Source organism: Armigeres subalbatus, chromosome 2, assembly GCF_024139115.2.
Source record: "Armigeres subalbatus isolate Guangzhou_Male chromosome 2, GZ_Asu_2, whole genome shotgun sequence".
NCBI lineage: Eukaryota > Metazoa > Arthropoda > Insecta > Diptera > Culicidae > Armigeres > Armigeres subalbatus.
Genome location: NC_085140.1, coordinates 345,044,211 through 345,058,396, shown reverse-complemented (window position 1 = coordinate 345,058,396; position 14,186 = coordinate 345,044,211). Strand labels below are relative to the sequence as shown.

Here is a 14,186-nt window from a genome sequence, read left to right as displayed (position 1 = left end):
TTTGGTTGTGAACATGCACTAGCTGGGGTTGTTGAATGATGAACGTGTGATGGAAGTATGGATATAGCTAATAATATTGAAATGTTTTTCAATTCATGTATGGGAAGATCCATTAATTACGTAACGCAAAAATCGACCATGTTCAACCCCCCTCCCCCTATGTCTCACTTTTTGTTTGAACCATCAAAACTTTTTGTATGGGCTGTCACACTTCACACGACCCCCTCCAAACGTTACGTAATTTATGGATGTTCCCTATGTTATGGTCATCGTCACCCACCTCGAAATAAGAGACAACGAAGAAGAGTTGGTACGATTCAGTGAGTTTGTTTTTTCAGATGTAAGGCCTAGAGGTAAGACTGCAACACTCTTTAATAAAGAATAAAAAAAGTTTGCTTTGTCAAGTGTAAAAACTTCCACTCGTAAATAAGATAGGGTTACTGCTCCTGGACTTTATCTCATAGCCTCTTCGATATTCATCCCACGAAAAACAAAGCAATGAAAAGGTAGGTAGGTATTTGAATTGTTTCTTATTTTTTGTGATTTTTCTTCAGAAGTGAGCATGCATGTTAGCAAAAAGAAGCGACGAATTTGGTGCCGTATTTCTTTGTTTCGCGATGAGATGAATATATGTTCAGTGAGATGGAAAACGGAGCAGTTCCCCTATCAGAAGAAACCTTTTTTGCTTATAATAGCTTACGGAGGTTCCTAAACTTTTTAGATATGCGGGTCACCTAGCAGAATCTCATATTGCTTGCGACCCACCAGGTGCCAAATACCTTTTTCAGAAAGTGGATAAAAATGAGGTTACGTTACGTTACCCCTTCATTGTATTTGCCAAAATCTCAGCATTTTTTATTCATTTTGGAATGGATTTAAATTCGATTTAAATTATATTTGTATTAGATTTGGATTGTATTTGGAATGGATGTAGATTGAAATTTGATTCAATTTGGGTTTGAATTGGATTTGGTTTGGATTTAAATTAGATTTTGATTTGAATTGGATTTGGATTGTATTAAGAATGGATTTGGGTTGAATGTGGATTGGATTATGATAGAATTTATTTGGAGTGTAGTTGAATTATGTTTGACTTGGATTTGATTTAGATATTTACCCCTATTCTTGTTTACGGACGAACGAAACTTTCGAACGAATACAGTTCGTTCAATTTCTGAGTGTCTACCTGTTCTACCTGTTCATTATTCACATTTTAACCGTTTTCTTGTTATCCTAAGAACTGCTACTGCCAAAAACTAGTTTTTACTACAGCCCAATTTTTGCTAATCCATATTCGTTTTCTTCTTCTTTTTACGAGAAAAAACGTTTTGATGAAATTGGAATGTCTTGAAAATCAAAACTCAATCAATGAAATGGTTTTTCCTACAATCTGCGTGGAGTTTTAAAATTTTGATCATCTTCTTCTTCTATATATATAAAACAAAGTTGGTATTTATACGACCGCGCATCAATAAAAAATAGACAGATCATTTTTTGCTAATCCATATTCGTTTTCTTATTCTTACGAGGAACAATGTTCTGATGAAGTTGGAATGCTTTGCAAATCAAAACTCAATCTTTTCGATGAAATGTTTTTTTCTAAAATCTGCATGGAATATTAAAATTTTGATCATCTATATATAAAACAAAGAATGTAAAAAATGAGACATCATTATGAAGAACCGATGTGTTTTCTAAATAAATTGTGGACGCAATAAAATTGTATCAGAAAATTGATCAATTTTTGGCGATACAAAGTTCGCCGGGTCAGCTAGTATGCAATAAAATACAAAATAATGTTTAGGATTTGAAAAAAAGGAAAAAGATTTGGGTTACTGATAGGTGTCATGTAAAGATGACCCTTTTTACGTTAGAAATAATTCACAGGCATGAAATCATGTTAATGACAAGTCTCTCGGAATTAAAAACTGATTTCACTAGTTTTTAAGCGCACGCCATTCAGTACGGAAGCAACGCACAACTGTCATTTTTATTATTTCAGCTTTGCTCCATCGCAGCATGCGTGGAATAATAAAAATCACAGTTGTGCGTTGCTTCCGTATTGAATAGGGTGCTCTTGAATACGCGAATGAAATAAGTTTTGGATTCCGAGATGCTTGTCCTTAAGAGAATTGTTCGATAGTACTCTATTCCCAACATATTCTCGAGTGAACTTGCAAAAATGGAAAGTGTGAATATCGGAGCTATTCGGAAATGCTATTCGGAGGTTTTTTGACGAGTTCAGTTTAGAATACACCCCGATATGTCGGAAACCGGGACCTGGACCGGAAGATCATGATGGCTTTTGAAAATAAAAGCGGGAGTTTAGTTCGAGATGTAGCCAAAAAACTGGGTACTTGTAAGAGCGACGTTCAACGTGCCAAGGCAAGAATACATCCGAGGACCTTGAAGAAGCAGAAGCAACCAAAACGGAGTGAAAAGCAGGCCGCATCCGTTAGGGCGCGGGCTAGGAAGCTGTATGAGGGTATGCTGTGTGGAAAATCAGTGTGCATTATTTCGGACGATGAAAATTCGACTACAAGACGCTTCCAGGAAATCAATATTACACTGTGCGTGAAGGTCAGGATGTCGATGATGCCGATAAATCGATTTTTACGGAAAAAATCGGTAAAATAGGCTATGGTTTGACAAGCTATTTGCGAATGCGGAATGTGATCGGAACCATTTGTTACATCGGAGACTATGAAGGAAGATACGTACATCCGGAAGTGCTTGAATCGCCGTTTGTTACCAATGGTCCGAAAACATGATGTTGTGCTTATATTTTCTCATACAATTAATGAAGCTTTCTTGGACGCCCTATAAAAGATATAAACCTATGTAGGTTGCTGTCGCAGTAGATTCACACCTGAATTCAGGTTAGACTCATCTTTGACACAGATCTTTGAGGACATATTAAGGACCAGGGAATCAACAAAAAACAACCAACGACAAAGCTTTGTTTTTGTCGGTGGTAATAATGACAAAGATCCGGAAAAAAATGTCAACAACAAAAAAGAAGATAATTTTGTTACTAACTTTTCATCCCGTTATTTAGCATTATCTCTACAGAAAATTCCGGTTTTATGCTATCGTAGTTTCTGCTTTTATAAAAATATTCGAGAATCTAACTCTGATTACAAGCATCGTATTCTGGGAAATATAGGAGCATACAAGCCAATTGATTCTTGTCATATTGTGTTTGAGTTCTGATAAAGGTCTTGTTGCAAGGTGTGTTTGTCAGCTCTGTTGATGACAAAGGGTATATTGTTAGGCGTTGCTCGAATATTGACACTGGACTTCCGGCAATAAGCTGTCCGATCAGGATACGGAACGAGTACCTACTTTCATGTTGTCCAGATAGACCGTTACTCTAAAATAAAAATGCCCATCAAAACCAAGTACAGTGCTCGATTCTTTTGGTAATTCTGCACCTCTGGACAACTTTTTTAAAAATCCCTAGGAGGAATCTCGAGAAATCTTGATTTTTTAAGAAATTTCAAAAGTATCATTCGACTTTAACAATATCATATAAAATACAAACAAAAACGTCCAAAAAGTGGGCCAAGTAGTTTTACCCCATTTTGTATTTGTAGCCTATACAATTAAAAATATTTACAGCTGATTTAACTTACCGAACTGACTTAAATATGTTGTTCTGTATGGCTTGAAGCTGTCTATCTTCAAGAATGATACCACCAAAACCGTCCAGAACCTTTCTAGAATTTAAGTGAAGCTAAATTGTTCAATGCCAACAAAGGCAAGAACATTCTGAACATGAGCAAAACCTTGGGTAATTAGTATTCTATTCAAAATAAAGTTTGTGTTATAGAATCTTTTCATTAGGTAATTGTGAAAGTATTCATGCATCGGGAATGAATTATCAAACCTGGAGTACGGAAGAAATTGATGGAAAGGAACCGACAGCTTGAGGATTTGTTTGAAGTAGTGCAGTTGTCTAGCATTATATGAAAGGTTGGATCTTCATCGGATGCCGTAAAAGGGGAAGCAGAAGACACAGGGGTGTCCAAGAAGTCTCGCGGTGACGCTATTCTTGACCGCCATGGACGGTGTTTTCCGCCACTTCCATCCAAGCACATACGTTTTTCATCTAAGCTTTTGACAATTCTTAATTATAGGTAGAGACACACCAGGGCGTACTCGTCAAAAGGAACCGGATCCAGCAAATGGTTGCCGATGACGTCTCCCACAGTGGCACGGGTTTATTGGTTTAGAACCCGGAATCTCAGGTATCGTGGTATCCCAGGAGAGGACCTAATTTTTCCCTTTTTAATCATTGTTCAATGTTTAGGATAAGTAGTACATAAAAAGAGTATCCTGGTTGGGTCCTAGGGTGGCCCTTGCGGCCCCTCTTCTTAAGCCAGAACGCCTCTATGACGAAGAACTGATCTAGAACGCCAAAATTCATAAGAAAGAGTTTCAAAGTTCCATATCTAAACATTTTATTTAAGTAATCTTGATCAAAAGCTTAATTGAAATTTCATTATTAAAAATAATAATCATAATCACAATATTCCAATGTTATCATAAAACATTCTAAAATCTTAGAGATTTCTTAGAGACCCTTATGAAAAGGTTATACTCAACGACTATCACAAAGAGATTTCTAAACTGTTTAAATGTTCAAAAGAACGCGGAGCTAAAAAGCATTCCAAATATCGGTACATCAAGGCACGTACAAAGAGTAAGTAAGCAGCCTTCGAGTGAACCAAGCTCAGATGGTCATTTTTCCTATACCTGTCATATGTCCTAAATATTTAAATAAATATCATTTCTCGGATCGGACACATGAAACTTATAGAAACTATTTCACAGATTTTTCTGCCATTCAGAACATCTTACATTTTAAGTGGTCAGTCCGTAATCAGTAAAAAATGTAAATATTATTTGAAACAACTATGTAAAGCTCAAGATGATACCTGTCGTTTCTGTGAAAGGGACAAGGAAGATTCCGAACAGGTATTTTGTACATGTGAAGTACTTTTCAAAAATGCGCAAATTTTTCAATAAAAGATTGATATAACCATCAGATGTATAGATGACTTCTCCCAGTAAGGCAATACATTTCATAAGATAAGCTATATCTTACTGGGATAATGCCTACAATCAGCAAGTAAAAATCACTCAAATTCATTGTGATATGACACACTGACAAGGCACAAACTTCTCATAAGACGAGTTCGTACTATCCCATTTAATTTCAACACTTGATTGTAACAATACGTATAAATACCCAAATACGTAATAATACTTGCTGTACAAATGTCCATTGGATCGGTAAAGAATGGTTATGTTTCCGGTCAGATCAAGTTGTTTCAAGAAAAATACATTTGAAGTTTTCAATGCGCTCCGAGAATATGTTTTGCGGTCTTGTGGCTGAATAAGAAATTCAGAAATTCCTCCCGCCTTTCATCCTTTAGTATATTATTTTTAAAACATTGAATGACCTTTCGCGATTTTTTTTTCAATTTTTTGAAAAAGCTACTGTTGTAGTAACTCCCGACGTGTTTAGTTTTTCTGTGAGAAAATCAACTTTTCTATGGGTTGATATGGCTTTCTAGAATAATTCTTGTTGTATATAGCATTTGGTTGATAACATCAAAGCAATATCCTATGTTTATATCATTAGAAATTTATATTCAGCCCGCCCTAATATGTTCGGGGCAACAGCTTCTGCACACAATCTGGTGTTAATTATTGTCGAGAACGCGTCTAGTAAGATGGACATTAAGGTTCTGGCTCTGAAGTATGCTGCATTTCATAAGATCAAATGTAAGCACGAAATCAACTAAGGGGCCGTACACTGATTACGTAAGCAATTTTTCTGGGTTTTTCAACCCTTCCTCCCCATGTAAGATTTGACAGAAAAGAACAGACTCCCCTTCCCCCATAAGTGCTTACGTAATTAGTGTACCACCCCTAAGTGTGGTCCTTCATTCTAATTTAACTTAGATTTGGATTGTTCTTTTGAAATTGAAACTCATGCAATAAGAATCGAAATTAAAGAAAAAGATACCTAAGCTGATTTTTCCACCTTAACCTACTCTTAAATAACGTCTTCGCACGTTTTTTCATTCGCTGCTTGTTTTACTTTTTGATTCCCTTAATCAAGGCCGATTTTGTTTACAACCGCTCACCACTCTCCTTCGCTGTTAATTTATACCAACCCGTCAATTTGAGTAACACGAGATGAGAAATGTGACTTTCAAATACCCCAAAAACAGCGGACGAGTGCTGCTGCTGCTGCAGCACGAACACTTACCGGTACAACAGCCCACGTCTCGCTTCTCGACCACTTTGGTGCACTGGATCTGGTCGGTGGCGGCAGCATTTCGGTAGGCCTGCTGCATCAACAGCCGCTTGGTCGGTAGCCCTGGAAGATGCTTCTGGATTGTAGCCTGCGTTACAGGACTCAGGGGGGTCCTGGCCCCACATTGTGAGGCAGCAGCCAGCTTGGACTGGTAATGTTCCTGGGGAAAAGCCGGGTGGGGAGAAACAGAGAAGAAAAAAGTTGCGTTATTCTTTTGTTCATCACCATTGTCAATGTCAAGGTACGTGCGACCTCGACCGAAATGAATGTAATCTAAGGCATGTATATTAAAGTTGTCGGTCACCGGTTCATTCTGGCATTTAAAACTAGTTGGATGGACAGTATCATCGCTGGCGTGGGAATAAAAATAGCTTTTCATTTTCATCCGTTGGAGAGGTGCGGAAAGGGTTGGATGGTGTTTTAATTTTTCTCGTCGTATTTCTCACGTTTAAAGAGTGCTAAAAATATGGTGATATAATCGATGTTAAATAAGAACCAAAGAAATCTATCTATGCATTCTATTGATACATATTTGTAGAATAAATGTATCGGTTTTTTAAGACCGATTACTCTGGTATAATTTGATCTAAACTTCTTATTAAATTCACATATTCCTTTAGGATTTATGCTATTACTGACATATAAAAAACAATGAAAACTAAATCAAAACTGTTACAAATTTTGAAAACCTCTTTGAAGCACCAATGATTTTTTATAATTATTTTTTCAAAGTATACAAAATTGTTTAGTGATTCATCAAATTTGATACTAATGGTTATATTATACTGGCTGCCTTTGCGTGTCTACGTGTGGAACCGGCGCTTTCGTTTTATTTAAAATTCAATGCTATTGTTTGACGCGAATATTTGGCATGCTGTTAACCGGCGGCACGAAGCTCACGTACAGTAGGTACATATAGACCAGACGGTCAAATGGGATCGAAAAGAAGAGCGTAAACTGCCGTCACTTCGTAAGTGAATCGAGTTCGAGAATCAGCCTTCATCCACACTGCTTACTACTTGTATCATCGAACAGGAGCTTGTACTATTATATAATACTTGGCAATGGCATCGACAGCAAAATGGGACAGTGCGAGATAATTTCGATGGCGCGTTCTGTTACAGAATTAATTGACATACTTCATGATAGATACTAATTTAGAAGAAGGGTTATAAATATGGCAACAGACGTATTAAATCATATTCAGAATTTGAAACAGAACATAACTGAACACGCCTAAAATGCTTGGTCGCTACACTTGTAATCGTTCCAACTAAAGTGCGGCGAAATCTAATTGGGACTCGTTCGAGCAATTGCAGCCCGCACTTTGCTCGCCTCATCATTCACGGTTGGCAATGCGCCAAAACAACGGAGTCCTATGTGGGTTGCGCGAAAGCAGGTCTAGTTTAGATCGTTTCGTTACACAAATACCAACGGCACACACTATGAAATGTATTTTGTACCAAAATATTGTCAGTTTTGCTGGTAACAAAACGCGCCGATCACTTTTTAATCACCTTAACAATCGTCGCTATTATATTTAATTTGAATCTGTGTTAATTCAATAAAATCCAAGTCATAAAAATATGCATGAAAATTTTTTTTTTTTTTTTTTCGAGAGTTGACCAGTTGTAGTCTTAATAGACTGGTATCTCGGCTGAGCTCTCCATGTGATACACAATACTAGCAGACGACTCAAGCTATGTTGCTCACTAGGTCACTGCGGCCTGGGTTTGTATTGTGATCATACCGATACATTATTCTTTCTATCTACAGTCTGTCAATTATAAACCGAACAAATAATGGAAGCTCAACATGTACATAGATGTTTTCTGAATAAGTAGTTAACATGTAAATTTAATTATTAGTTACTTGGAGCCGACATTCAATACCTAATAGTAGTCTATGTTGACAACGGGTGGTACTGTTGCCATTTCCAAGTAACAATTTCGAATAAAGATGTAATGATATCATTCTGGTAGGGTAGTTTCAAAATAGATTAATTTAAGTACTATTGTAATAAATGGACACATTGAAGAGCTTCCCTTATTTTAACACGGTTGAGTATCGGATGTTTGTCAATACGTCGTCGAGTTAATTGTATCCTATCAGTCACAGTAATGTCATATGTTAAAGTTTCAGTAGTGATCATTATACAAAATTTCTGTCCAGTTGTTCCGTAATTGCTTTTTTTTTGGTCAAGTTCTATTCCCTTTTCTAATATTCAAACCTTTATTATTTATTAAAATAATGAGGTCTAAAATTCAGTTATTCAGATTCAGGGTATACAATATTCAATATAATAGTGGATGAACGCATCATATGGTCTATCCTCATTTCCGTAAGTGGTCAAGTTATTAGTCTTGTAGCAATAATAGTGGTACTAGTTATTCTCTATCTTGTGAGTGCAATGGTCTCAATTAACTATTCTAACTCTGTCTCTTGTCTTTCTGTCCACCGATGGTCATGTATTTATTTTCGTTTTTATTATTTATTTGATATCATTAAATTTCAGTCATTTATTTTACTATCGGTCATTTATTCTATTATAAGGTAAAGGTCAGCGAATTTGTCTTAATACGAGAAACACTAAGTCATGTCCCCTATATATCCGCTAATTTTTCTAACTAACCTAATAGAAGGAAGAGAGAAACAGTTTTTTTGCGTTGATCCATGCAGCTAGAGAGACTAAAATAAAAAGATTATCGAGAAGATATAATAGATACATTCATCTCCAATGCCAAATTAGTAAATCTACAAATTCTACTTTTCACTACTAAAATTCTACTTCAGCTATACGGGTACAAAATGAATTATTGTTAGCTACTACTACAAGTATAAATAGATGTATGCTATTTGGATAAGCGTTTGTTTCAGGGTCTTGTTAGTATTAGAGTTATGTTAGTTAGACCCTTACTGAGCCCTGCCGGCACCTCCAAATTTACCAATAGGCAGTTGTTGTTAGATCGTGCGACACTAACCATTAGTTAACTTGGAGGCATGGTACCTCAAGTGTTTGGTATAACTGTTGACCTTATTTAAGTAAGATGTGATAAAAGTTTCTCTACGGAGCTTATTTTCAAACCATTACCATTAAAATAACGATATGCTTGTGAAAAAATAAAAATATAAAGATATAAAAAATGGAAAAATATCTTAATTTTTTAATTTAGTGTTGAACTTAACCTTTGTTTGAAAAAAGCACTCTATTAAACAACAAAAATTAAAATAAAATTAAAATCTTTTTAAGACACTTGAAATATCAACGTCAAGCCCCTTATCCATGGACAGGGCATAAAAATATGCATGAAAATTGTACTCAATTTTGGGAAATAATGTGATTATTGAAATCAAACAATTTTGTTCACAGTTGATCTGACAGATCTTATGGCCATTTTTGGTGGCGACGATTTCAAATCGTCGCGGCCGATAAGGTGGGAAATTGATAATACAGTAGCCGTTCGATAACTGCAAAATGTTTACTTTTCAGTTAACGAATGCCGTTCGATAACTGCAACGCATTCTAGACGTCAAACGGTTGTCAATCGACGTCAGATACAATAAAAGTGCATCTAAATGTGCAGCGCAATGCAGCTGTCATTGAGTTTGACATCAGTTTGAAGTTTAGCGGTCCGATAACTGCAAAACTGTTGCAACTATCGAATTGCAGTTAAAAAGCATTACAGTTAAATGACTTGCAGTTATCGAACGTCTACTGTATTATAGTCAATCGATCCTCGCGGTAATTTTATTCTAGTGTATAATCAAAGGAAACGGTGATTTCAAAGCAATCGTAGTAGTCGATGCTTTGAAAGTAATTTCACTTTTTTCCTGTCACTCATATAGAAAAGAGCATTGTTGGAGAGCAACGTAAAAATTACCAAAATGTGTGCCGAAGACGTCTCTAGAAGTTTCTGCCGTGAGGCCGTGGATAAGATGGCCGAGAAACCAGCCTTTATCGATCCGGGAAAGTATCGAGTAAGTATAATATTTTTGGTTGTTTTCTATTTAATCGAGCGATCTTTTCTCCCGTATAGAGACCTCTACCGTTTAATCTGAAGAATCCGTACGCGTTCACGGCCAAGTTTTTCTTGATAAGCACAGTCGGATTCGCAGCTCCATATTTAATTGTACTGTACCAAATGTACAAAAGTGGCAAACAATCTTAGATGTTTACTGTGACTAATAACGAAATAAATTATTCTTAAATAAAAAAAACTGTTTTCTATCAATAATTGATGATGATCTGAAAATCTGGTTAGTATTACGGCATTAAAAATTCGGATTTTGGTGCGTTCATTTATCTGCCTGTTGTTATGATCTTTCTCAAACTTGCAAAGGCGGTTCTTGCTTTCTTGACCCGTGCGACTTTGTCGATCTGGATACCGCCGTTTGATGCCATTTGGCTACCAAGATAGGTATTGGGTGCTTTCATCATCTTCCACTTATTGCCCGGCTACGTATTGGTTTTGCTGATGTTGATGGTTAAACATGCCGATGAGTAGCATTCGGCAAGGTCGTTATAAGCTTACTCTGCATATTAGAGCGCCGTTAGATGGTCGAAACGTTTTTGTAGACCATGAAAACCAAATAAAAGGACTCTTAGAATTAGTTGAAATGCTCTAGAATGATACGGAGCGTGACAATATGGTCCACACAGGATCTTCCAGCACGGAAGATATTGTATGAATAATTTTAAAGCAAGCCACGCACCGCCGGAGTGTTGCATCGATTTTCTCCTGAATCCGAGTTAGGCAACGCAAAGTGATTTTGAGAACGCACACAGCACCATAATGTCTCGCCAGTTATCGTATACAGTCAAGTCAGTCAAAGGCTCGCCGTTGTTTAATATCTGGTTGGATTGAAAATTTTCGTGACATTTCTGCAGAATTTCGCATGAAAATTCCGAAGAATTCTTCATGAAGAAATTCCAAAAATGAAAATTCGAAAAAATCTCAAGTGGAAACTCTGAAAGATTTCCTCGAGAGAAAACCGCGGATGTCGTTCCGGATTGATTTTTACATTTCCTCCAGAAATTCCTCCGGAAGATTCTCCAGGATTTCCTCCGGAAGTTCCTCCAGGAACTCCTCCGGAAGTTTCTAAGAAAGTTCCTCCAGGAATTCCTCCGGAAGTTCCTCCAGGAAATCCTCCGGAAGTTCCTCCACGAATTGATCCGGAAATTGCTTAAAGAATTCCTTCGGAAGTTCCCCTAGGAATTTCTTTCGGAAGTTCCTCCACGAATTCCTCCAGGAATCCCTTCGGACGGTCTTCCAGGAATCCCTTCGGACGTTCTTCCAGGAATTCCTTCGGAAGTTCCTCCAGTAATAATATTTTACACTAGCAGACCTGACGAACTTCGTTTCGCCTAAAATTGTTTTATTCTCTGATTAGTGAGCTATGCAGAAATTTTTGTTTCATTTGCATGAGAGCCCACCTTTACAGAATGAGGCGGGAGGAGGGGTTCGAACCATCACAGAAACGTATCTTCCCTTCCAAAACTTCTACATGCCAGATTTGGTTCCATTAGCTTGATAAATTCTCGAGCTATGAAGAAATTAGTGTTTCATTTGTATGGGAGCCCACCTTTCCAAAGGGGGAGGGGTCTCAAACCATCTTAAGAACCTTCCCCGGCCCCAAGAACCTCTGCATACAAAATTTTACGCCGATCGGTTTAGTAGTTTCCAGGTCCATAAGGGTCAGACAGACAGAAATTCAATTTTATGTAGGGGAACTGCTCTCAACGCGAAACAAAGAAATACGGCACCAATTTCGTCGCTTCCTTTTGCTAACATGCACTGCTGAAAAAAATCACAAAAAATAAGATGCTTAGTAAAATTTAAGCCAAATCGAATCGGTACAAATCGAGTTCTCCATCACCAAATATGATAAAAATGTTATAAAAACATGCGTGTGCATTATAAACATTTCCTCTTTTCTAAATATACACAAGGGTGTGCTGATTATGGTCATAAACTGGAATTGCTCTAAAATTCAGTGTGTCACCTTAGTGTGTAGCCAACCTCTAGAAGCAAGAGTTGATGAAAGTAAAACTGAACTGCGCGTGAGGAGTAATGCTAATTGAGTAAAGTAAAGGCCCATGCTTGCTTTTATCCAAGTGTAAATATTCTTCGGCAACGTCGTTCATGATTCTTTTCAACAAGACTCACAAAAAACAGTCACAGTAAAATAATTTGATTCCGTCACCTTCTGCTAATATTAAAGCCAATTTATTACCGCATGAGAGTGCGTAATTTGATATACGTAGACTACATTTCTAATTCGCAAACAAAATCTCGGTTGAATTGAATGAAGCTATCAAACAAGAAACAACACAACAACGACAATTTTTCATATACTTACATGTTGAACGGATTTAACCAGTGAAAACTGGTTATGGATACCGATGTTGATGACAATGAAGTGTCTTATGCAACTCGAATATAAAATCATGACCAAATACAGTTAATATCATAATTTGAACACTTATTATGGCATCATTATAACTATTATACATATGCCAAGCACAATGTGTCAATTATTCATCATTATCATCCATTCTCAATTATCACAGGACACAGGTTCAGACATTTCTTCGTAAAGAGCCAGTCAGCGGTTTCCTAAGAACCGACCAAGATTTTAATCATCAAACTTTTCCTTATCACTGAGGTAATCAAACTTAAACCGCACTCGTCGTTGCTTTACAACTTCAAGAAGACTAAAATCCCCATCCCATTGAACCATAAAACCTCAGTCTTTCGAACGTTTGGATGCGGTTCAACGGCAGGCGTGTGCATTTTGTCGTGCGCGATTTGAATTGCTTTCTTTTACGACAAAGCGCGAGGTGCTAAGGGTTGCATTACGGCGAGACAACATCATCATCGGCTGCCGCCGATCAAGATCGTTGCTGTGTGCAGGGCCGGGAATGGTTGACATTTCTTTTTACCATTTATTCTTCCATGCAAAAAATAAAAACAAAACCATGGCAGCCGCAGCAGCAGCCACACCAAGCAGACGACAGTCAGCACATGCCTTTTATTATTTTCTCTCCCCACAATTAATGTTTTCGTACAATAATTTCACAACGTATAACCGTTTTTGGTGTTAAAAATTCATTTCATTACTTCTTGCTTGATTTAGAGACAAGAACTAATAAATCAGTACCTTCGGCCAGCACTTCTTCTAGGCATTGCGCCACAGGTAATTAAACTCGATTCTGTGCTGTTTACGCTGCGCACGAGCCGAAACAAAAATCTCACACAAATGTTGACCGCGCGCCGCCACGACTCTAACGTAGCAGCAAGCAAACAGTTTGCTTCATCGGAAAAATAAATGTCACGATGTCGCGTACATTTTTTTTGGCAAACTGTTTCGGCTTGTTTGGCGCATGAAATTTGACTGAAAAAAAGATAAACATTCGCATAATCAAAGTGTTTTAATGTACATTTCCCAACACTGGCTGTGTGTGCGCTGGCAAAGTGTAACCGTTGTTGAGAGATTTGTAGGTACGATGCAAAGCGATTTGCACTTGAAAAGAAAAACATCAGGAAGCCGCTGTCTGTCGGTTCGTACGATTTAGCTTTGGTAGCGAGTAATTCGAATGAATCATTCATTCGAAGCTTGTAAGGAATGCAAAGAGTACTTGCGTGCGATGTGGTTGGCTACGTGCGTAGTAGAGTTTACTTGTCATACGTGTGTCGGAAAGTAGCACACATATTCTACGCACTGTTTGTAGTCTGCCCTGTCAACAGTTCTAAAATCGTCAACGAACGAATAACGATATTTTCATCCAACACAAGAGAAATGTAAGAGGTGTGATGTGATTTCATAGACGAATAGCAAGCTGAACTTTTAGTAG

General features: G+C 37.4%; 1 protein-coding gene across 2 annotated transcripts in view; it reads right to left on the bottom strand.

Moving 5' to 3' along the window:
• The window catches only part of LOC134212885 (trafficking kinesin-binding protein milt), a 341,223-nt gene that overhangs the window by 277,653 nt on the left and 49,384 nt on the right, over positions 1 to 14,186 (bottom strand). Inside the window, exons 1-2 of one of the 2 annotated variants that reach the window (XM_062691157.1) lie at positions 12,692 to 12,936; positions 6,284 to 6,491 (exon numbers count right to left, since the gene is read on the bottom strand). In XM_062691157.1, coding sequence (XP_062547141.1) covers positions 6,284 to 6,491; positions 12,692 to 12,781 — 298 coding nt within the window. In that variant the 5' untranslated portion in view covers positions 12,782 to 12,936. Of the gene's footprint in view, positions 1 to 6,283; positions 6,492 to 12,691; positions 12,937 to 14,186 lie in introns of those variants that run through there. The other variant, XM_062691159.1, reaches the window with a different exon arrangement.